General features: G+C 43.1%; 2 protein-coding genes across 7 annotated transcripts in view; both read left to right on the forward strand.

Moving 5' to 3' along the window:
* ttn.2 (titin, tandem duplicate 2) overlaps positions 1-24,481 on the forward strand; it is a 184,200-nt gene that overhangs the window by 48,750 nt on the left and 110,969 nt on the right. For 2 of the 6 annotated variants that reach the window (XM_037976000.1, XM_037976002.1), the window contains exons 30-54: positions 889-1,170; positions 1,337-1,615; positions 1,721-2,008; positions 2,121-2,408; positions 2,489-2,779; positions 3,549-3,836; positions 3,953-4,063; positions 4,141-4,426; positions 4,511-4,694; positions 4,768-4,851; positions 5,544-5,811; positions 6,144-6,404; positions 6,725-6,934; positions 7,039-7,116; positions 7,206-7,232; positions 7,594-7,650; positions 7,727-7,771; positions 7,937-7,984; positions 8,433-8,489; positions 8,680-8,751; positions 9,957-10,016; positions 10,109-10,189; positions 10,311-10,382; positions 10,579-10,890; positions 23,834-23,878. In XM_037976000.1, coding sequence (XP_037831928.1) covers positions 889-1,170; positions 1,337-1,615; positions 1,721-2,008; positions 2,121-2,408; positions 2,489-2,779; positions 3,549-3,836; positions 3,953-4,063; positions 4,141-4,426; positions 4,511-4,694; positions 4,768-4,851; positions 5,544-5,811; positions 6,144-6,404; positions 6,725-6,934; positions 7,039-7,116; positions 7,206-7,232; positions 7,594-7,650; positions 7,727-7,771; positions 7,937-7,984; positions 8,433-8,489; positions 8,680-8,751; positions 9,957-10,016; positions 10,109-10,189; positions 10,311-10,382; positions 10,579-10,890; positions 23,834-23,878 — 4,074 coding nt within the window. Of the gene's footprint in view, positions 1-888; positions 1,171-1,336; positions 1,616-1,720; positions 2,009-2,120; positions 2,409-2,488; positions 2,780-3,548; positions 3,837-3,952; positions 4,064-4,140; positions 4,427-4,510; positions 4,695-4,767; positions 4,852-5,543; positions 5,812-6,143; positions 6,405-6,724; positions 6,935-7,038; positions 7,117-7,205; positions 7,233-7,593; positions 7,651-7,726; positions 7,772-7,936; positions 7,985-8,432; positions 8,490-8,679; positions 8,752-9,956; positions 10,017-10,108; positions 10,190-10,310; positions 10,383-10,578; positions 10,891-11,041; positions 11,234-11,511; positions 11,635-12,482; positions 12,579-12,839; positions 13,284-13,679; positions 13,752-13,935; positions 14,722-14,928; positions 14,995-22,855; positions 22,922-23,156; positions 23,253-23,338; positions 23,438-23,833; positions 23,879-24,481 lie in introns of all 6 variants that reach the window. The other 4 variants (XM_037976001.1, XM_037976003.1, XM_037975998.1 and 1 more) reach the window with 3 other exon arrangements.
* Positions 15,004-22,832, forward strand: LOC119617095 (titin-like). Its single transcript, XM_037976004.1, has one exon. The coding sequence runs from the start codon at positions 15,172-15,174 to the stop codon at positions 22,510-22,512; it is 7,341 nt and encodes a 2,446-aa protein (XP_037831932.1). The 5' UTR covers positions 15,004-15,171; the 3' UTR covers positions 22,513-22,832.

Genomic DNA, 24,481 nt, shown 5'->3' on the forward strand with positions numbered 1-24,481 from the left:
GTCAGTCTGACAGGAAACAGGGTTCTGTCAAAGGTCAGTCTGACAGGAAACAGTTCTGTCACAGATCAGTCTGACAGGAAACAGGGTTCTGTCACAGATCAGTCTGACAGGAAACAGTTCTGTCACAGATCAGTCTGACAGGAAACAGTTCTGTCACAGATCAGTCTGACAGGAAACAGGGCTCCGTCAAAGGTCAGTCTGACAGGAAACAGGGTTCTGTCAAAGGTCAGTCTGACAGGAAACAGGGTTCTGTCAAAGGTCAGTCTGACAGGAAACAGAGTTCTGTCAACGGTCAGTCTGACAGGAAACAGGGTTCTGTCAAAGGTCAGTCTGACAGGAAACAGTTCTGTCAAAGGTCAGTCTGACAGGAAACAGGGTTCCGTCAAAGGTCAGTCTGACAGGAAACAGGGTTCTGTCAAAGGTCAGTCTGACAGGAAACAGGGTTCTGTCACAGATCAGTCTGACAGGAAACAGGGCTCCGTCAAAGGCAGTCTGACAGGAAACAGGGTTCTGTCAAAGGTCAGTCTGACAGGAAACAGGGCTGTTGGTTCTGTCTGAGGGGCAGACAGATCCTTTGGGTTCAGGTCTGGACCTGTAAACTACAAGCGGAGCCAACAGTTCTTCTGTAGTGAGAGGGAACAATCAGAGCTCAGCCAGTAAAGGTTGTCAGGATTATATAAACAATTTTAAACTGTAGAGAGAAGTTAAAACTGTAGAAATATGATTGGGTTTGGTGGTACCAGTCAGTCCTGGTACATGCAGAACCTAAACATGGTAAATAATGGAGGTGAGTAGGGATCCTGACCAGTCATTGGACAGCAGGTTTTCAGTAACAAGGTTGGTTCACAGAAATGTTCAGACTGAATAATGTTTGTTTTTGTGTCTCAGAGCCGGCAGCCTTCTCTAAGAAGCTGAAGGACGTGTCGGTGGAAAAGGGCCGACCTTTGACCCTGGAGTGTTCCTACACTGGAACGCCAAAGATCACAGTGAGCTGGTTCAAAGATGGCCAGCAGATCTTTGCTTCATACAAATACAACATCACCACAACAGAAAGCTCCTGCATCCTGGAGTGTCTCAGCACTGACGACAAGGAGGCTGCGGGGACGTACTGCTGCCAAGTGTCCAACGACGCTGGAAAAGACACAAGCGAGGCCGTTGTGTCTATCCTGGGTGAGTCCTTCTGCTGATTTCTCTTGAAATGGGACTCTACATTCAAATGAGGTTTATACTGAAGACAGCTGTGAAAAGAAATTCCTTTCTAATAAGCCACAGGAACACAGTGCAGTACTGCCTCTGAACAGCAGGTGTCATCACTCTCATGGTTTTGTGTCAACAGAGCCTCCATACTTTGTGGAATCTCTGGAGCCCATGGAGGTGACGGCAGGTGATGCTGTGTGTCTGAAGTGTCAAGTGGCGGGCACACCTGAGATCAAGGTGTCCTGGTTCAAGGCTGATGGTAAAGTCCGGTCCAGTCCTACCTGTAAGCTGGAGTACTCGAAGGGCGTGGCCTGTTTGAAGCTCAGCAAAGCCACCAAAGCTGACATCGGGGAGTACACCTGCAAGGCAGAGAACAAGATTGGGTCTTCCTCCTCCACCTGCAGACTGAATGTGCTGGGTAACACCTGGTTTTTCTTCACTCTAAAATAAATAAATGTTTTTTTTCTTTATACAGTTTGATCTTTTCTGGTTTGAGTCACTGTTGAGTGTTTGATTCCCTCAGAGGCAAAAACGCCGCCGTCCTTCCCCAAGAAGATCACTAGCCTTCAGGAGACGGAGGGCCAGGCGGTCCGATTTGAGTGCCGCGTTGCCGGTTCGTCACCCATCGAGGTGTCGTGGCTGAAAGACGGCGAGCCTCTGACTGAAGGGGGCGAGTTCTCCATGATGTACGACGACAACACAGCTGTGCTGCAGATCGGCTGTGGAGAGATGAGGCATTCAGGAGAATACACCTGCGTGGCCACCAACAGCGTGGGCTCAGCTTCCTGCAGAGCTAAACTCACCATGCAAGGTCTGTGCTGGTACCTGGTTCTGTTTGCTGACCTCAGAGCAGCTTCCGGACCTGTCTCATACTGTTAAGATGTTTCCCTCTAAAGAGTTCTTGTTTCTTCACGGCTCCGCAGAACCCAGATACGCTCCGGTCTTTGACAGGAAGTTGTCGCCTCTCGAGGTGACAGTGGGCGACAGCATTGAACTGGAGTGTCACATGACTGGCTCCGCCCCCATTAAAGTCACATGGTCCAAAGACCATAAAGATATTCGCTCTGGTGGAAACTATAAGCTCAGCTGTGTGGATAACACTCCCCACCTGAGCATTCTGAAGGCAGATAAAGCTGACACAGGAAAATATTTCTGCCATGTTTCTAATGACATGGGGAAGGACTCGTGTTCAGCTGATATCACTGTTAAAGGTATTTAATCCAAGTTCGCTTCTAAAACCATCTGAAGGTGAGAAAACCACTTCAAGGTTTCTTTCTGCTCCTGATTTCAGAGCGCAAAAATCCTCCGGTGTTCACCAAAAAGCCCTCAGAGCACATCGAGGACACGGAGGGCAAACTGGTGAAAATCGAGGGCCGAGTCACTGGATCTCAGCCCATGTCGGTCAGCTGGTTCAAAGACGACAAGGAGATCCTCCTTTCAGACAAATATGACATCAGCTTCAAGAGTAACGTGGCGGTTCTGTGCATTAAGAGCAGCCAGGTGTCGGACAGCGGCAGGTACTCCTGCCAGGCCTCCAACGAAGCAGGAAGAACCTCCTGCGACGTCACTGTGGGCATACTCGGTAGGTTGAAAGGTCAAAGGTCACTCACAGCAGGAACAGTTTGATGACAAACTGATGAGTCAGAAAGTTTCTCAGCAGAATCTAACTTCCTGTTCTAAAAACGGTGAAGTTCATTTATTTTGTTGAAAGAAAGACAAAAAAATGTTTCAGGGAAACCTGAACTTTCCATCCTCCATCAAAATGTCTGCTCCTCAACTTCTACTGGATCATTTGTTGTTTGTTTGGTGTTGATTGGATCTGGTCCAGGTGTGGTTTGTCAGGTCACTTGTTGTGGTTTTAGTTTCCAGTCTGTCAGTCGTTGTTCTTAATGTGATCTTTGGCTTTTATTTCTGGTCAGTGTTGGTTGTCATTTTCTCTTTTTTTAATCTGATTTTTGTTGTTTTCTCATTCAGCATCTTTTCCCTCAGTCTGTTCTGGTCTGTGTGGGTTGGGTTGTTTTCAGTCTCTGCTGAGAGTTTTAGTTTCTGGTTGTTAGTTGTTGGTTTTTTTCCAGATTGTGTTTTTGTGATTTGTCTGTTTTTTTGTTTTGACCCTGGTAAAAAATTACTAAATAAAAAATATCAAACAATGCTAACCTCGCTTGTGCTGCTGCCAGCAGCGGCATCTGACCTCTCATCGTGTTTGATAGAGAAGGCTTTTGAGGCATTGTGGTGCCACAAAACAAGAGCGTGCCTCGTGGCTACACTTCCACGGGCTGAACCACCAGCCCACCCGTATGCCAGTCCACCCTGGACCCACCTGAGATCCACCTGTTTTGTGTCCTCTGCAGAAGCCAAGAAGCCTCCGGTGTTTGATGTCCCGCTCAAACCGGTGACAGTAGACGAAGGCGACAGACTGAGCCTCAGGTGTCACGTCTGCGGATCTCCTCCTCTGAAGATCCAGTGGATGAAGGACAGGAGGGAGCTCACATCAGCTGGCAGCACCAGGATCAGCTTCTCTGAGGGGACGGCTTGTGTGGAAATCAGCTCGGTCTCCAAACACGATGCCGGCGATTACCTCTGCAAGGCTACCAACGAGGCTGGCAGCGAGTTCAGCAAGGCCAAAATCACTGTCAGAGGTGAAACCTGGACAGCTTCTAAGATTTTTCACATCACTGGAAGTCCATGTTAAACAGTATTTTATAGTGTTTGTGAAAGAGAAGTTATCATGTTTGGTTGTTTTGTTGCGTTTCAGAGAAACCAGGAGCAGCTCCACCTCCTGCTGAAGCTCCTGCAGCAGCTCCGACCAAAAAACTGGAGAACCTGTTCTTCATCGAGGAGCCTAAAGCTGCCCACGTCACAGAGAGTAAGACCCTGAGCATGGAGAGAAAACTTTCAAACATTTGCAGTTCCTGTCCTCACTGTCTGCCTGGCCGTCCACAGAGGGAACCGCCACCTTCATCGCCAAGGTGGGCGGGGACCCCATCCCCAGTGTGAAGTGGATGAAGGGAAAATGGCGCCAGCTCACACACGGCGGCCGCATCTCCATTGAGCAGAAGGGTCAGGAGGCCAAGCTGGAGATCAAAGAGGTGACCAAGTCGGACTCGGGTCAGTACCGCTGTGTGGCCTCCAATAAGCACGGAGAGATCGAGTGCAGCGCAGACATGCATGTGGGCGATAAGAAAGTAGCACCGCAGCTCGAAGGAGACCTCCGAGCTAAACTGAAGAAGTGAGTTTATCTGATAAAAGACTCATTTTCTTCCTCAGTCGGAGTCTCCATCTTTCTAACCTCCTGATGTCTCGTTTTCCTCAGGACACCATCAAAGCAGAAGAGTCCACAAGAGGAAAAGGACATTGACATTGTTGAGCTGCTGAGAAACGTAGACCCCAAAGAGTACGAGAAATATGCCCGAATGTACGGCATCACCGACTACAGAGGTCTGCTGCAGGCCATCGAGCAGCTTAAGAAAGAAAAGGCTGAAGAAAGTGGAAGACCGGTGAGGCCCCACCCCTTCAGGCCTCCATGTTTGTGTTTGTAGAGCTGAGTAACATTTCTGCTGCCGTTGACAGGAAATGGAACGTGGAGACAGAGAGTCTGATGAGGACATGGCTCGACTGGTGGCCGACCTGCAGAAGAGGATGGAGAGGACAGAGGTCAGGAAGAGGTCACGGTTAAACCCAACCAATCAGTTAGTCAGATGAGAACAGGCAGGAGTCTCCACAGACAAACAACATCTGTAGTGAGAGTAGGGAGCAGGTGGAAGAGAGCCTGGAGAGGTGGAGGTCGACTCTGGAGACAGAATGAATGAAACACAGAATCCATGTGTGTGAATGAGACGGAGACAGGTGGAACAGTAAAGATGGACTGAAGTGGAGACGAGTGTCAGGACAGCTGCAGGACACGTTAGAGAGGGTGAGATGGTTTGGACGTGTCTAGAGGAGGGACAGTGGACTTATTGGACAAAGGATGGTGAATATGGAGCTACAGGGAGGAGGAACAGAGGAAGAGCAGAGAGAAGGTTGATGGATGTGGTGAAGGAGGATCTGCAGAAGGTTGGAGTGACACAGGAGCATGCTGGGATAGATGGAGATGGAGGCAGATGATTGGTGGTGAAGCAGCTGGAAGAAGGTCTTCAGTCAGTCAGACTCTGTGGTTTCAGTCCTCATTCATGTGGACCTGTTAAAGTCATTGAGTACCAAGGTCTCTGAGGGTCACAGTAAAAAACTGTGGTGCTTCCTTCATCTTTTGTTTGGGGTTCATTCATTAAAAGTTAGAATAAAAGCTGTTCAACAGGAATAAAGAGCCTTGCTTCTGTCAGTAACCTGGACCTCTCTTCCTGTCACAGCCCGTCACTGTAGTGACAGACATCTCCAACCAGTCTGTCTTTACCCACGAGGACGCGGAGTTCAAGTGCGAGCTCAAGATCAACTACCCAGAGATCACGCTGTCCTGGTACAAGGGCACGCAGAAACTGGACACCGGAGACAAATACCACATCAGCATCAGCGACGACCTCCACCTGCTCAAAATCAAGAGGTGTCAGCCGTCAGACCAGGGCAACTACCGGGTGGTGTGTGGGCCGCACATCTCCAGCGCCAAGCTCACTGTCACGGGTCAGTACCGTCAGTACCGACACCAAATCACGCTGTGGCCACTGAAGACCTGCTGAGAAATCTGAAAACTCTGAAACAAAAAGTGTTTTCTGTAAACAGAAAAAAAAAGATAAACTTATAAGTTTAAAGTAGCTAAAATGTCTATTCATTTTATTGAAACCAATAACGGTAAATACTTTAAAAAGTACAGGTGTTCCAAGTCCCTGAAGTCCTCGTACCCATCTCCTCCATGAGCTGAACAAACAGAAGAAACTAAAAACAGAAAATAAGGATGTGACCTTTACTCTGAAAGTCAGAAAGTGAATGTCCCTCTCTTCCTGTTTGTGTTTCAGAGGTGGAGGTGGAGAAGCACCTGCAGGACACTTCGGGTAAGGAGGGCCAGCCGTGCACGCTGTCATGTCAGTTGTCCGTTCCTAACGTTCAGGCTCAGTGGTTTAAAAACGACCTGCAGTTAGAGATGAAGGGCAGGTACTCATCTGAGGTGAAACACAAGGTTCAGAAGCTTCTGATCCGAGACCTGAAGCCCGAAGACCAGGGCAGATACTCCTGCAGGTACCGACACCTGGAGTCCTCGGCGGAGCTCAGGGTGGAAGGTTCGTACCTGGAAACCTTCCTGTAGACGTGCTGGATTACTAACCTCTTTAAAACTCATCAGATTTCATCTCTTTTTTCACTTTCTTCTTGGATGTGTTCTCGTTTTCTTAATATTCTTCACCGTCATCTTGAAAAAAAGTCCTCCATCGTCTCAGTTTTTGTCTTCTTACGTCGACTCCATCATCCCCCAGCAACCAGTCATCCTAACGACCCATGAACTTTCATCTGATGGTCATTTCTAACCGTGTGGATGTTGTGTTAGAGAGAAAATCTGACAGGTATTGTCCCGTTTACCCATTCACATCTGTATCTGTTTTAGCTGAACAAATTCATTTCACCAAACGCATTCACAACATCGAAGTCCACGAACTGCAGTCGGCCACCTTTGAGTGCGAGGTGTCCTTCGACAACGCGATCGTTTCATGGTACAAAGACACCTGGGAACTGAAAGAAAGCATTAAGTACAACTTCAGAAGTGAGGGCCGAAGACATTTCATGGTCATCCGAAATGTGACCATCGAAGACGAAGGTGTGTAGAGCTGCGTTGAGCCCCAGAGGCCGCCTCACAGCCCTGCAGATTTTCTCCTCTTGCTGTTCTCTGTGACCTGAGTGTTCATTACTAATCCCATGTAGGCGTGTACTCAGTCATTGTGAGGTTGGAGCCCAGAGGAGAGGCTAAGAGCACAGCTGAGCTTTATTTATCTGCCAAAGGTACAGTTTTTAGTCAGGCTGCACCTTCTGTGCTTCTGTTCAGCTTCCTGCTGGTTCAGAGTTTAACACAAACTTTATTCTTTTTACAGAGATCGAATTGGCAATGGTGCCAACAGGTGAGTCACTTCTTTTTATAAAACAAAGGTTGGAATATCTTCTTGAACAAATAATCAAAGTTTAAACAATAATCATACGTCCCCAAATTAAAGCCCACCTCTGATCCACAGGTACGAAACGGTTAACAACATGTTAAAAGACTATTTTTACCTCTGACCTAAAAAATGAGTCAAAAATCCACAGAAAAAATGAAAATTTGAGTCTGGCAAAGTGCAGGGTTTCAAAACGAAAACTTTGTAGAACCCCCCCGAGGACCCCAGAAGACTAATTATTACAGCTTTCAGTGCAGATCATTTCTGATCATTTTAGTTCTTCTGTTCAAGTAGAATAAAGTTCTGAACCGTGTTGGATGTTCTGTAGATTTTCCGGACTCCTCGGTTCTGAGGCCTGAGGTGCCCTCATCAGTGGAGATCCAAGGTAAGATCGGGTTTTTACTGACATGACAGACATTCCAACCAAAGCCTCAGAGCTAACAGGTGTTTGTCTTTTAAAGAATCGACTGAATTCTATCAGTTTGAAGAAAAGATGGAACACAGAGGTATTTCCTATTTTTATCCTTTAACCCAATAAAACATATCGACTAATACAAGTTCACCCAAAAACATTTATAGTCAAAAACACAACAAAGAACAAGTGTTCTATTCTGCTGTCCTGTTAATTTAATTAAAAACAAGAGCTAAATGTTTCTGTTTTTCTCCACAAGAATCCGCTGAATATTCATATCAGTACGAAGAGGAGGTGCAGCAGAAAGGTACAATTCCTCTTCATCTTCATCCAAACATCTGAGCACATCTGGATAAACAGCTGCTTTCAAACCTCAACTCAAAAACTAAACAGGATTAAAAACACCTGATCATTTATTCCTAAATCCTGAATCTTAATTCTTCACATCTGAGGGCTTCATCTTTATTTTTACTAACAGATCTCGTTGGTTGATTTCAGCTCGGCTGATTGAAGCATGTGACTGATTCCTTCGTCTTCTTGTCAGGATTTCTTCTTTTAGTCTTTAACCTCCATCTTCTTCTCACTCTCTGACCTTCAGACTTCTTGTTTTTTACATCTTTAAAGTTTAAATGTGCAGAAGGTGTTTGTCTGCTTCTGGATGAAATCAGCTGTTATCATTTTAAGATCCTATTAAAAAGCAGGAAGAGTGTTTGTAGTGAACGTGTGTTTCTTTTCTGTGGTGCTTTTACCTTCAGTGGAGGTTCAGAGCTGGACGGAGGAGACGATAACACAGCAGGTTTCAGAGATCCAAGGTATCACCCATTTATTCGGACTCATCTTTATTAACCTCTTTTTACTCTTTCAATCTGTTCTGAGGGCAGATTCGTTTTGGCTTCAAGTTTTAGATCAGGCAGATTTTTTTAACAACAAACGGTTTCTCGGCATCATGATTGTTTTTAGACGGTGCTGATGATCTCTGTCTTGGTCCTTGGTGTGTTTCAGCTGCCAGAGTTGCTGTTGAGGAGAAAGTGGAGACCAAGACAGTAGAGCTGAGGGAGGAACTCCCGACTAAAGGTAAGATGTGTGCAGCTAAACGTCCTAAACTCATCTGTTCGTCTGGATTATAACATTTGACCCTTTAGTTTTTTATCTGTAGATGTGAGGTCAGGCAGGAGTCCTCACTGACTGTGATGTTTCAGACAACAACTGTAGTGAGGGTAGGGAGCAGCTGAAAGAGGTAAAGGTGTGTTCTAACAGAGAGGCAGGTGGAACGGAGTGGAGGTGGATGAGTTTAGGTTCCTAGGCCACCATCCAAAGCACCGAGCAGAACACCAGAGAGGAGAAGAAGAAACAGCAGCAGGGTGGAGTGGGTGGAGACAAGCGTCAGAAGGACAGCTGCAGGAGACAGAAAGGGAGGGTTTTTAAGATGGAAGTGAGACCTGCTACCATGCTGGGTTTGGAGACAGTGGAGATGAAGATGACAAAGTTTTTGAATCAAGGCTAAGAAGGTGTGGACATGCAGAGGAGGGACAGTGGACATATTGGACAAAGGATGTTGAATATGGAGCTGCAGGGAGGAACAGAAGAAGAGCAGAGAGAAGGCTGCTGGGTGTAGAGCGGGAAGATGCTGGAAGATGGAGGTAGATGATCCTCTGAAGGCAGCAGAGAAGATCTTCAGTCAGACAGACTCTGGTCTCAGTCCTGATCCCTGAAGGTCTACATGTAGACCACGGTCTCTGAGGCTCCTCTAATGGCAGCAGAGAAGAAGATCTTCAGTCAGACAGACTCTGGTCTCAGTCCTGATCCCTGAAGGTCTTCATGTAGACCAAGGTCTCTGAGGCTCCTCTGAAGGTAGCAGAGAAGAAGATCTTCAGTCAGGCAGACTCTGGTCTCAGTCCTGATCCCTGAAGGTCTACATGTAGACCAAGGTCTCTGAGGCTCCTCTAATGGCAGCAGAGAAGAAGATCTTCAGTCAGACAGGCTCTGGTCTCAGTCCTGATCCCTGAAGGTCTTCATGTAGACCACGGTCTCTGAGGCTCCTCTGAAGGTAGCAGAGAAGAAGATCTTCAGTCAGGCAGACTCTGGTCTCAGTCCTGATCCCTGAAGGTCTTCATGTAGACCAAGGTCTCTGAGGCTCCTCTGAAGGCAGCAGCCAGGAGAAGAAAAGTGTTTTTGTGTTACTGAGCTGCTGGTAAATGATCTGCTGCAGTGGCCTCTAGCTCTTTATCTCCTGCTTGAATCTGATCGCTCACATCTTTGATGTTTTTTAAATCCCAAAGTTGAGAAGAAGCTTAAAGAGAAGCCGGCAGCAGCTGTAGAAGAACCTACACCTCACAGAGGTACGAACACCTTCAGTGATGGATCCATCTGGTGGTTTCTGGGTTCCTTCAGCTGTGGTCAATAATGAAGTCATTTATTTTTCTTTTTAAAGAACTGGAGGTCAGGGAGCCAGTGGAGGAAAAGGTTCCAGTAGTTTCAGTCCCGGAGAAGAAGGAAGCTCCAGCTCCCAAAGGTATCATCTTCCTGCTGAGCATTTTCTTTATTTCATATCCATGTCCTTACCTTCACGGTATCTGTGGGCTTGTCCGGTTGTGCTTCAGTTCTTTGAGTTGATTTTGTTTTAACGTGTCCAGAACCAGAGACGGTGAAGAAGCCGTTTTTTGCTCCCCCGCCGCCTGCTGAGAAAACCCAGCTGCCAACAAAAGGTTTGTCTTTCTTCTCTGTGTTCTGGGGTCTGTAGTTCAAACCTTCCTTTGGTTCTGTTTGGTTCTGTTTAGACTTTGTCTGTTTTTATGTCAGACTGCTGATAATCTTATTCTTCTTCAGTCTTTATCTTCATATCCATTCAAGAACTTCTTGATGCTCTTTAGATGCTAACATCAGCTCATGTTTGTGTTGAAGATGAGCCCAAACCTCAGGTTCCAGCAGAACCCAAAAAGGTGGTGCCCCAAGCTGAGCCGAAGGTAGAACCAGAACCAAAGCCTAAACCTGCAGCACCGCCCAAGGCAGAACCAGAACCAAAGCCTAAACCTGCAGCACCGCCAAAGGCAGAACCAGAACCAAAGCCTAAACCTGCTCCACCTCCCAAGGCAGAACCAGAACCCAAGCCCAAACCTGCTCCAGCTCCCAAGGCAGAACCAGAACCCAAGCCCAAACCTACTGCGGCTCCAAAGGCAGAACCAGAAGTGACACCGGTGGCTCCTCCATCCAAAGGTAATTCTGTTCTGTTTGTGTTCTGTTTCAGGTCCGATTCTTTCTCTTCCTGAAGCATAAACTGTGTTTTTTAGCTTCATGTATTGAAGCGAATCTTTAGCGGTCCTGACCGCTTGTGTTTGATCCAAAACTATCTGAATGTCACTTTAAGCCCCCAAAGAGGCTCCAAAGACCAAACCAGAACCGGCAGTAACCAAGCCACAACCAGAAGCCCCCAAACCAAAGGTAGAACCAGAGAAAACAAAACCAGAAGTTCGTAAACCTGAGCCTCCCATCACAAAGCCTGAACCTTCAGTTCAAAAACCAGAACCAGCACCAGTACTAAAGGAACCTGAGAGAAAAGGTACAAAACATCTGTGGCTGGGGTTTTTCTTCACCGTCCTATTCTAACTCCTCTGTCCATGAGTGCTGGGTGATCTTCATGTGTCTGTTCAGTTCTAATGGTTCTTCTAACAAACTTCTGGATCCTGTAACCCAGAAACTGATCTGTGATCGGTTCTGTTTGTGTCTTATAAACCTTTTAAAGTCTTAATCTGAGTCTTAAAGAGCAGCAGCAGGATCTGCTGACTGTCTCTGTGGGTAGAACTCACATCTTAAAACCGGTGCCGTGTTCTTTTAAAGTTCCAGAAGAACCAAAGAAGAAGGTGGTGGCTCCTCCTCCACCTCCTCCACCTCCTCCCCCTCCTCCTGTCCCACAGAAGGTTCAGAAAGAAGCAGAAGAACCAAAGAAGAAACCAGTTAAAGGTATCTGAAGTTAATCAAAGATTAACCTCTTCGACTCTTCTGAGTTGGTCTAACATCTGTTCAGCATCAGTCCAGAGTCTAATGTCTGTCCAACATCTAGATTAGGTCTAACCAACATCTGTCCAACATCTATTTAAAGTTCATTTAATGTTTGTTCAACATCTGTCCAGTGTCTATCCAGTCTCTAATGTTTAACGTCTGTCCAACATCTAACACTTGTCTATCTGTCCAGCATCTGTCCAATATCTAATATCCCTCTAACATCTGTCTGATGTCTGGCATCTAGTATTTGACTAACATTTGTCTTTCTGCCTGATGTCCATCTAACATTCATCTGTCGTCTAACATTTGTCTTACATTTGTCTAACGCCTAGCCATCATTTATCTACTGTCTATGTGTTGTCTGTCCAATGTCTTACATCCATCTAACATCTGTCTAGTATGTCTCTGTCCAGCTTCTGTTCAGCATCTGATGTTTGTCCAACATTGAACTTTTATCTAGCATCTGTCAAATGTCTGTCCAACATCTTCTCAGTGTTTGTCTGACTGTCCAGCGTCAAACATCTGTCTGTTTGTCTCATTGATATTCATGTTCTTCTAACATTTTTCTGTTTGTCTAGCATTTATCTCACGTCTGTCTCTAGTCTGTCTCTCATCCATCTCATGTTTGTTTTATGCCCTATCTTTTGTTTTTTTCTGTCTTGATGTTAGTTGAGCGTTGTGTTGTTGGACGTTGTGTTGTTAAATGTTGTGTTGGTTGGACGTTGTGTTGTTGGACGTTGTCTTGTTTACTCTTTCCTCTCTGACTCTCGAAAGCCTCTAATGTTTCTGAATGAAACTCTTTAAAGTTCCTGTGGAGGAAAAAGTCCCGGAGCCTCCAAAAGCCAAGAAAGCCGAACGTGGAGAGGTTCCTCCCAAAGAAGAACCAGCTCCCAAAGACAAAGGTACTCTTTCTTAGTAACAGATGTGTGTAGAAGTGATCAGATTTCTATAAGACTCAATAAAGGTGTCAGAAAGGTTCCTCTGGTCCAGATTTGGTTTGATAAAAATCCCAGTGAATCATCTTAATGTCTGTTCAGCTCAGAACACTAACCTCTTCTATCGCTGAGACGTTTTGCCTCCTGTCTTTAACGTGTGCGTCAGCACATTCCTCTCTTCTTTTTAGTCACGTCTTCTGCATGTTTCTGTGTCAAACCCTCTTAAAGCTTTGAAGCCCAAACAGAAACCTGAAGAGATGCCCCAAAAAGTACCTCTGAAGGTCTCTGAGGAGGTGGTTGTGCTGGAGACCAAACCTGAACCAGAACCTGCCAGAAAACCTGCAGGGAAACCTGAGGTGAAGGAAAAACCTCCTGAGAGGATCCCAGATAAGGTAGTGACACCTGAGAAGAAACAGGAGGTGACTGTGAAGATCCCAGAGAAGCTTCAAGACAAAGTGGAGGAGAAGGTTCCTCCTCAGAGGAAACCTGATAAAATTCCTCAGAAGGAGGCTGAGGAGAAGAAGAAGCCAGCTGAAAAAGTCCCAGTGAAGCCTGAAGAGGTAAAACTTGAAAAGAAACAACCAGAGAAGATCTCTGTGGCAGAAAAGGTTTCTGTTAAAACACCTGAGAAGGTTGAAGCTAAACGGGCGTCAGAAGAACCTGCTTCTAAAGGTACCTCTGACACAAACCTAAACTCTTCTTCAGCAACAGTTCTCCTGCAGCACTCTTCATCACTATGAAGTCTGTCAGAAAAACCAAAGGTTCTGCTTCAGCTGGTGTCACAGCAACATCTAACAGGTTCTCCTCTTCAGGGACAAATAATGACAGAAACTGATTGATTCATCCAACAAGTTCTTCTAAAAGGTTCTGAGACCATCAGAACAAGTGTGGCACCAGCGATGAGCAGAACCTTTTCATGGTTCTTCAGTAGATCTGAAAAGTGCTGAACTGTTGCCTTCTGTTCCTCTCTGAGGTTCTGCTTCTGTGTAACTGTCTAATGTTGTTCTTCTATAATAATCTTCTTCTTGCTCGCCATCTTGGATTAAAAACTGATCAAATCTTTCAAAGAAACTGAAGTTCAGAAGATCGAGAAGATCCGTCCCAAAGATCAGGAGACCATAGTCTCAGCTCCTGAAGAAGGTACTGAACAGAAAAAGATGTTTTCTTCTTTTAACCAGATCTTCATCTTTAACTCCTGATGATAATCTGGATTATCATCTGATTTAATCTGTGCATTAATCCCTCTAACGTTTGTCTCTGTGTTTCGTTCTCACCTCTTGGCGTCGCCACATGACGCCTCTTCTTCATCAACTCTTAAAATCAGAAACACGTCTTGTCCTGATGGAGCAAAGGCGAGAAGCTCGGAGGAAACAGGAAGTTTATTCTGTTCAACAGGAAGTTTCTCACACTGAGGAAGAGGATGTGATGGATGAAGATCAAGATGTCTTAAGTGTAACAGAAATTCAGCAACAACGGTCTGAACTGAGAGGACAGATATCTGTTACTGACTCTTCCCTCAGGAAACAGAGAATCATCCCAAAAACGAAAGAAAAATTAGTTTTAGTCCCAGAAACTGAACCTGAACCTGCACCACCTATGGTGCAAGAAAAACCTGCAGCCGACAAATCTGAAGAGGTTTTTGTGTTAAAGATCGAATCAGAGGTGAAGTTAGTCACAGACGTCCCACCAGAGACAGAGACAGAGACGAGTAAATTCCAACCAACCTTTATCAGCACAGAAACAAAGAAACAGGTTGAGCTCATCAGTCAGCAGCCTGATGAGAGCTTAGCAGTTATTCCAGAGAAAAAACACAGCAAAGAAACAGAAAGAAAACCAAAGCAGATCCAAACCAAAAAAACTCTAATATCGGACTCTTTAAAGGACGAGCCGAAGACATCCGTTAGAGAGAAACCAGAGAGAAAAGTTTCTGCTGAAACGTTTGAGGTCAAACAGCAGGAAGAGTCGGTAACAGATGTCGAGCTCAGGAGACCAACGGAGATCCAACAGAAGGCTGGTTCTGAACACCAGAGGTCCAGAGATGTTTCTGAAGATCTAAAACCTTCAGACTTGTTGGAACCAAAGGAGAAGAAAAGGATTTCTGCAGCCAGAGGTATCCAGAGAGAAGCCGCAGCATGGTTTTTATGTTGAACTCTTTCTGCAGCCCCCACCGGGGGGCGCTGTTTCACTTCCACATTTTGTTTGTTGTGTCATCATCGTCACAGACACCTGATTTAGGTCATCTTTTTTAAAATGAAAACTCTTTTTTTATGTCTTTGTTGTTTATCCTCTTTTTTCCATAAATATCGAATATTTCAAGAAACTGAAGAGAAATCTGAGGCTGTCAGAACTCCTGCAGCTGAAACAGGAGACAAACTGAAGAAAGGTACACAAACTGAACTCCTCCTTTGATTTTCTCTCCAGTTATCATGTCTTTTTTAACTCCACATGTTTGTTTTTCTAATCTCTTGGCACCGCCTCATGGTGCTTTCTCTTCAAACCTTTCAAATCTTTCACCGCTCCTTTACCGGACAAACAAAAAGGATCCTGGGCAGAAAAAGACATGGAGAGAGAAGAAACGGAACCAAAACCTTTCATGTTTTACCAAATTAAAAAAGATAGAATCGCCTCACAACAAGAGGCTTCCATCCAAAGACCAGATGAAGGTTCTGACAATAACAAGAAAACACCTGTTACTTATGGTTTAAAGACATCTGGCTCCAAAATTCAATTTATCCCTAAAATTAAAGAAAAGGTCACCATGATAGGAGAGAAAAATCAGAATATAATTCCTGCTGCAGTTCAGGAGGATAAATCTAAATCTGATATGTTTCCCAAACAAAAACCTGAAACAAGAGAAGGTCAGAGTCCTAAAACAAGAGCTGAACCATCAGTCAGACCAGTTTTTGGTTATACCTCAGAGGGAGGTTTTATAAAACAGGAAGGAAACTTATCAGTTAAAGGAACAGATTCATCCTTTATGGCAGACAGAAAACCTTTAGAAAAGAAACTATTAGAAACATCTAAAACGGTTCAAACAGCTGACGATGTTTTCTCTGAACCTGTTAAAGTTCAAGAAAAACTGAAGTCTGATGAGATGGTCACAGATGATGAAGACGAGGCTGAGCTTCAGGACAAAAACATTCGAGTTGATTCAAAAAGAAAGACAGAAGTTTCTGCATCACAATCACCTTTACAAGATAAAAACTGTGACAAACGCAGCCAAATCAAAGAAAGTGGTTTTCCTGCAGTGCCTGAAGATTCAGATGTTTTAGGGAAAGTTTTTCTCAAGGAATCACCTAAAACTAAAGAGGCTGCAGACACAGAAAGCATCATAGTTCAGGATAAAACTCACAGTGAAGCTGACAAACGTGACAGTTCTAATGATTTTATCTCAGAGCGTCCAAAAGTCCATAAAGAAACATCTGATGCCTCTACACAGACACCTGAGCAGGAACAAAGAGAAACCAGTTTAGATCAAGATCAAAACGTTTCTCCTCTAAAGGAGAAGAAAGTTTCTGTTACAAACATAAAGAAAGAAACTCTTAAAGAAACAGGATTAACTCCTGAAAAACCATCAGAAATCAGAGGCAGAGAAGTTTCAACCAGTGAAGTGCAAAAAGCTTCGGCAAAGGACAGGAAGGACAAATTAATAAAAACTAAAGATGCTGTGGACAAACAAAGAGCTTTAGTTCAGGATAAATCTGAAATAATGAGTTTCATTAAAGACGAACAGAAGGAACTGATCCTAAAACATCCAACAGCTGATCAGGAAACATTCAAAACTGAGACAATAAATCAGATAAACATCAGTATAGTCAAAGATAAAACCTTTAAAGTTTCTGCTCCAAAAGACATCAAGCCTAATCGAGAACAAGTCCAAAGAAAAGTTTCAGTTAAACCCACGAAGGAGGAAACAGAGTCTGCAGCAGATGCTTTAACATCTAAAGAAGCTGCAGAGCAACAAATCAGAATAAAAACCCATGAAGGCAAAGAGAAAACTCAAACTAAAGATGAGAAGCTGAAAGAACGTGATGAAGATTCAGTTCAACTCACGAAGGACGAATGTTTTCCAGAAAACCTATCAGAAATCAGAGGAACTAAAGCTGCAATCAAAGAGTCTTTGAAGGAAAAACAGAAGTTAGCCAAAACTAAACCAGACAAGAAAACTGAAACAAAGTTAGTCACAGTTCCAGATCAGACTCAGAAAGACAGAACACCACGAGAACCAGGAGAACCAGGAGAACCAGGCCTTACCAAAGTCTCAGATGTTCCTTTTTTTACCATTAATGTTAAAGAACCATTGGTAGAGAAAGAAACTCAAGAAAAGCTTCACAGAAACGAAGAAGTGGTTCAGCCTGAAGGCAGAACTTCAACAAAACAAACACTCATGAAGTTACCAGAGACTGGAGAACCAACAGAAGAACTTTCAGACAGAAAACATCTTCTGACTGAGGTGACAGAAACTAAACAGGAATCAGAGAGCAAACTGGATGTTGATGCTTCAAAGAAAGGACCACTGATGAAGATGAGGTTGCAGAAGTTACCAAAGACTGAAGAACTAAAGGAACAGGTTCAGTCCCCTGAAGTCGTAGTATCAGACAGAGAACATCTAATTAAAGAGGTAGAAACTAAACAGGAACCAAAGAACAAACTGGATGTTGATGCTTTAAAGAAAGGACCACTGATGAAGATGAAGAGGTTCCAGAAGGTACCAAAGACTGAAGAACTAAAGGAACACGTTCAGTCCCCTGAAGTCCTGGTATCAGACAGAGAACATCTAATTAAAGAGGCAGAAACTGAACAGGAACCAGAGAAAACACTGGATGTGGATGCTTTAAAGGAAAGAACACCAATGAAGACTAAGAGGTTCCAGAAGTTACCAAAAACTGAAGAACCAATAAAACATGTTCAGTCCCCTGAAGTTTTAGTATCAGATAAAGAGCATCTAATTAAAGAGGTAGAAACTGATCAGGAACCAGAGAGCAAACTGGATGTTGATGCTTTAAAGAAAGGACCACTGATGAAGATGAAGAAGTTCCAGAAGTTACCAAAGACCGAAGAACCAATGGAACATGTTCCATCACTTAAAGTCCAGGTTTTAGATAAAAAACATCTAACTAAATGTGCAAAAACTGAACATGAATTAAAGAAAATACTGGATGTTGATGCTTTAAAGAAAGGACCACTGATGAAGATGAAAAGGTTCCAGAAGGTACCAAAGACTGAAGAACCAACAGAACAGATTCAGTCCCCTAAGGTTTTAGTATCAGACAGAGAACATCTAATTAAAGAGGTAGAAACTAAACAGGAACCAGAGAACAAACTGGATGTGGATGCTTTAAAGAAAGGACCATTAATGAAAATGAAAAGGTTCCAGAAGGTACCAAAGACTGAAGAACTAAAGGAACAGATTCAGTCCCCTGAAGTTTTAGTATCAGACAGAGAACATCTAATTAAAGAGGCAGAAACTGAACAGGAAGCAAAGAAAATACTGGATGTTGATGCTTTAAATGAAAGAACACCAATAAAGATAAGGAGGTTTCAGAAGTTACCAAAGACTGAAGAACCAATGAAACATGTTCAGTCTTTTAAAATCCAGGTTTCAGATAAAGAACATCTAACTATTAAAGAGGCAGAAACTGAACAGGAAGCAAAGAAAATACTGGATGTTGATGCTTTAAAGGAAAGAACACCAATGAAGACAAAGAGGTTCCAGATGTTACCAAAAACTGAAGAACTACAGGAACAGGTTCAGTCCCCTGAAGTCGTAGTATCAGATAAAGAACATCTAACTAAAGAGGTAGAAACTGAACAGGAACCAGAGAGCAAACTGGATGTTGATGCTTTAAAGGAAAGAACACCAATGAAGACAAAGAGGTTCCAGATGTTACCAAAAACTGAAGAACTACAGGAACAGGTTCAGTCCCCTGAAGTCGTAGTATCAGATAAAGAACATCTAACTAAAGAGGTAGAAACTGAACAGGAACCAGAGAGCAAACTGGATGTTGATGCTTTAAAGGAAAGAACACCAATGAAGACAAAGAGGTTCCAGATGTTACCAAAAACTGAAGAACTACAGGAACAGGTTCAGTCCCCTGAAGTCGTAGTATCAGATAAAGAACATCTAACTAAAGAGGTAGAAACTGAACAGGAACCAGAGAGCAAACTGGATGTTGATGCTTTAAAGGAAAGAACACCAATGAAGACAAAGAGGTTCCAGATGTTACCAAAAACTGAAGAACTACAGGAACAGGTTCAGTCCCCTGAAGTCGTAGTATCAGATAAAGAACATCTAACTAAAGAGGTAGAAACTGAACAGGAACCAGAGAGCAAACTGGATGTTGATGCTTTAAAGGAAAGAACACCAATGAAGACAAAGAGGTTCCAGATGTTACCAAAAACTGAAGAACTACAGGAACAGGTTCAGTCCCCTGAAGTCGTAGTATCAGATAAAGAACATCTAACTAAAGAGGTAGAAACTGAACAGGAACCAGAGAGCAAACTGGATGTTGATGCTTTAAAGGAAAGAACACCAATGAAGACAAAGAGGTTCCAGATGTTACCAAAAACTGAAGAACTACAGGAACAAGTTCAGTCCCCTGAAGTCGTAGTATCAGATAAAGAACATCTAACTAAAGAGGTAGAAACTGAACAGGAACCAGAGAACAAACTGGATGTGGATGCTTTAAAGAAAGGACCACTGATGAAGATGAAGAGGTTGCAGAAGTTACCAAAAACTGAAGAACCAACAGAACAGATTCAGTCCCCTGAAGTCCTGGTATCAGACAGAGAACATCTAATTAAAGAGGCAGAAACTGAACAGGAACCAGAGAACAAACTGGATGTTGATGCTTTAAAGGAACCTGGGCCTGATAAAGAACATCATGAAGAAATCCAGACTGCACCGGCCACGGGCAGTTTGACTTCATCTCGTGCAGAACAGATTTCAGTGCTTCCTGTTCAGGAGGAGGAAGCTGAAAAAACAAATTCACTTCAAGACCCTGGAACAGATCCAGAATGGCAGACAGATAATCAGCTTAAGGACCTTAGACAGAACTGGGTTAAAAAGAAACCGAAAACTCTAAAAGTCCTGGAGCAAACCGGAAGCAGAGCTCCAGAAGAAGGTGATTTAATTTGTGGAAAGTCTTCATCAGAGGACGACGTTCTGGAAAAATCCCCCCGAGTTGGAATAATTACCAAAGAAACAACAATAACAGACATCAGTCCGAAAGAAGCTATTTTGGTGAAAACCACTGAAGATTTTCTGTCAAAGAAAGACAAAATAGATCAAGATTCTCCTCATGAGGAGAAGAAAGTGAGACAGGAAAAAGTTAGACCTGAGAGCAACTTAGAAGACAAGAAGCCAGATAAACGTTCACACCATGAACCCCAAAAATCGGACACAAGTAACAAGGTCAAAGAAATAAAAGCTGAAACTGAGAAATCTTCATCATCTATGGGACCAACAAGGCCAGAAAAAGAACAAATATCAGCTGAAGAGATTCAAACCAAGGAGGTAAAAGATGGAAATGTCAAACTACCTGAAAGATCATTTTCAAAAACTCCTGTGATACTAAACACCAATCAAATCTCTGATAAACAAACCAAGACTGAAGACAAACCAGAAAAATATGAAGTTAGAGCAAGGATTTCAGGAGCAGAGGAGGAAAACCAAAAAGATCCAAACAATGTGATGGACAGAACCAGGACAACTCTTCCAACTGAGGACAGAAAAATTCAACAAGAACCAGAAATGGACTTTATAGAAACAAATATGGCAAAGGAGAGAGAGGAATTCAAAATAATTTCTAAAAAGAAAGAAGCAGCCGGACAGACGAAGTTTAATAAAACATCAGAGGTTGTTCCAGTAAAAACATCAAAAGCTCACAGAGAAGAAGACCAAAGGTTGGAGGAAAGTACAAAACTCACAGCTGAGCAGTCCAGGTCAGTGGTTTTAAAACATGAATATGGAAATGTTTTTCCATCTGATGGAGCTGAAACACAACAGGAACAAAAGTTTTCTGTGGCGCCGGTGATGGAGGTCGCTTCAGAAAGATCTCAGGTAGTCGTAGATGAAGAATCACAGACACTTCAGCGTTACGACAGACCTGAAGAGTCATTAAAAACTATTACACCTCACCACATTTCTGTGGACTATAAGGAACCTTTAAAGGACCTGATACCTGAACGTGTCAGGACAAAACATCAAACAGAAAAAACACCTGAACAACTAAAAGAGGATGGACAACAATCCCAGTCAGAACCAGAAGCTCCCAGAGCTCCAGAGACAAAAATCAGAGACCAACAGTCTGAGAAATCCAAAATGTTAGAAGGTCAGAAGGTGGACAAAGATTCAAAAACGCTCCAGCAGGAAGTTCAGTCAAAAACAGAGACCGTTAAAGATGAATATGGTCAGATTTCTTCATTTTCCCCTGAAACAGAACAGGAACAATATGAGAGAGGTTCTGTTGGTGCTGTGATGGAGGTCGCTTCAGAAAAATATCTCCTGGCTGAAGACAGACACTTTAAATCAAACACTCTCCAAAGATTTATGGCTTCAGACAAACTGATGGCTGACGCTGAAACAACAGGAACTAAAACGTATAAATCAGTAAAACATGAGTCAGCAGACAGAGGGGTGGGGCTTACAGAGGAGGGGGTCAAAGGTCAGTTAACAACTGAAAAAATATCATTTATTGGAGATGAAATACAAACAGGAAGTCAACCAAAAAAAATACTGACAAAAGATTATGTTACACCACCATGTGAGAAAGTTAAAGTCAGGGAACAGGAATCAGATGAAGGACAGGCTGAAAGCTTTCAGGTAATACCACACACAGTTTCTCCAGATGTAGTCTCTACGCAGCAGGAAACAGATAAAACGGCTTCAAAAACATCTAGAACAGCTATAAAATATGAAGAACTACCAACTACAAACAGGAAGCATCTGTCAGATACTACCCAGAGACGTATTCCACCTGATGGTCTGATCGAACAGGTCACAACAATAAAAAAGGCCATTTGTAAACCTGTTGATATTTCTGTAAAATGGGATAAATCCACAGGAGATAAAATAGAAACACTACATCAGATTCAAGAGACTAAAGTCAATAAGAGCGAGACAAAGGTTGAATCACTGCCAGGCGATACAGTCACAGTAAAAACTGATCCAGCTGCTGTTCATCTAACTGAAGGAGCAGAAACCAAACACAGATTGTGCAGAGGTACAGTACCATCTGTACCTGAAGTTATCTGTAAAGAATCAGATAAAACACAAGAACATTATACCATCAAAGAAAGTTTCACAGTCCCATTAAAGCAGGACATTACAACAAAGTCTGCTAAAGTCATAGACAAAGAACAGTTGTTAATCACACCAACAAGAAGAGAGAAGACACTGCATTTATCCCAGGATGTCTTTAAGCCTTCAGTGACAGATCAAACCGAAGTCAAGACTTCTGGCTACACAACACACACATCAACATCCACCAGCCGGAAACAAGAACCAGACCATATCCAACCCATACTACAAGACTCAGACCATATCCGACCCATACTACAAGACTCAGACCATATCCGACCCATACTTCAAGACTCAGACCATATCCGACCCATACTTCAAGACTCAGACCATATCCGACCCATACTTCAAGAGTCAGACCATATCCGACCCACAATTCAAGACTCAGACCATATTCAACCCATACTTCAAGAATCAGACCATATCCGGCCCATACTTCTTCAAGAATCAGACCATATTCGATCCTTACTTCCTCAAGAACAGAAAGCTATAAAACCAGAGGACCAGAGGATTGAGGCAGCAAGCGAAGGTCTCTTCTTTCAGGAAGCTTCCAGAGGTACAGAGGGGGAGTCTGTCACTGAGCACATGTTTCTGATTTGAGCACCAAACATCACCGTTCTGTGGGATCCATAGCTCCGTCATCATTGTTTCAGAGGTTCTTCCATGTCAAGTCACCCATCCTGTTTGGGCACAAACTGTTTTCACTGTGACGAACCGTCATTCTGTCAGTTCATTGATTATCTAAACCGGCACAGTTTATGTTGGGTTTTTCCTCACCGTCTTTCTAATTCTGTGGTTGTTGTGTCAGACATGTTTTACAGGTAACAGCAAGGTGAGGTTGTTTGGTCTTCCAGATGGTTTTTCTTTGTCATCTTTCTGTGTGTGAGTGGTTCAGTGTTCAGTCTTTATGTGGGTCTGACTGTCATGTTGTTTTATCTCCAAGTTCCTAAAAAGGACAAGGAGACTCCACCACAAGTCAAAGAAACTAAGCCAGCTGCTCCTAAAGAAGGTACGCGGCTTTTTATTTCTGTTTGTTACTGAAGGCATTCATAAAAGAATGCACTCTTAAATAAATCTAAATCTTTGAAACTATCTTAGAAGACCATTAAAGTAAACTAAAAATAATTTAAAGAAAATGGTCTTAAACAGAATAACAGCACAAGATCTGGTTTTTGGGCTTCAGGCTCTCAGATAAACAGGTTGTTAAGGTCTTTGTGTTGATTCCCCCTCTTTATTTTTTAAAGAGGCCAAACCAAAAGCTGCTGTAAAAGTTCCTGAAGCTGCAAAACGACCTGAAGTCCCTGAAAAACAAACTGCTCCACAAGAAGTAACAATGCCAGGTATCCAGACAGCAATATGAGAGAAAGAACGTGTGTTTTAGTAAATGTTTCCTGAACTTTAGGTTCATCTTTTGTTCTAATTTAAGTGACGAAGCCACAGCCTGCCGTTAAGGCTGAAGAACCACCCAAAGTGGCTCCAGAAGAGAAGAAACCAGCTGTGGTGGAAAAAATATCTCCAGTTACAGGTAGAGGTCCTTAAAGGCCTCTTCATCTTCTTTATATCTTCTTTCATCACTGCAGATGTCTTTACTAATGTGGGTCAGTTTGACCTGTGACTTGTACCGTCCCTCTCTGCTGTGCTGGTGTTCTCATGTTGAACATCTGTAGTCCAAAGCATGCTTCAGCTAAACTTCCTTACAGCTTCTCATGGTTTTAATAAGCTTTCTTTATGTTACCCAGCTAAATCAGCTGGTTCTTAACCACTCTGCTCTTCATCTTTATTCTTTGTCAGAGGTGTCATCCTCTTTCTGCTTCAGAATTTAAATGTCTTCCTGAAAATAAAAAAATGAAAATCTTATCTCTTCATGTTGTTGATAACGAGTAACTAATTACCTACTTTTTGAACTGTACTTCTGTATTAGATGAAACCAAGGGACCGGTCCAGGCACCAGGAGGCGTTCAGAAAGGTAAGGCAACAAATTATCTCCAACTTTGTCTCAGAACACACAATCAGCAGCATCCGAACACTGTTGGGTTGGGGTGTAACGGTACGAGCGTTCATACCAAACCGTCACAGAACAAACATCAGGAAACCAGATGAAGAATAAGTTGTTTGACCCATGGCTTGTTGGACATTGTTCACAGTTCAAATTGAATAGATTAGACACCATACTACAACTTTTTTTTTTTATTTTATATTTAAGGTATCAGCCAACAGATCCTGCCATGGTGTACAGGTGCTGGTCATAAAATTAGAATATCATGAAAAAGTAGATTGATTTCAGTAATTCCATTTAAAAAGTGAAACTTGTATATTATATTCATACATTACATACAAACTGATATATTTCAAATGTTTATTTCGTTTAATTTTGATGATTACAAATGACAAATCTCAAATTCATCATATCAGAAAATTAGAATATTACTGAAGACCAATAAAAACAAAGGATTTATAGAAATGTTGGCCAACTGAAAAGTATGAACATGAAAAGTATGAGCATGTACAGCACTCAGTATTTAGTTGGGCCTATAGTGGCTTTTAGCTCTTCTGAATTGTTGGGTCTGGG

This window comes from Kryptolebias marmoratus, linkage group LG6 (genome assembly GCF_001649575.2).
Source record: "Kryptolebias marmoratus isolate JLee-2015 linkage group LG6, ASM164957v2, whole genome shotgun sequence".
Taxonomy (NCBI): Eukaryota; Metazoa; Chordata; class Actinopteri; order Cyprinodontiformes; family Rivulidae; genus Kryptolebias; species Kryptolebias marmoratus.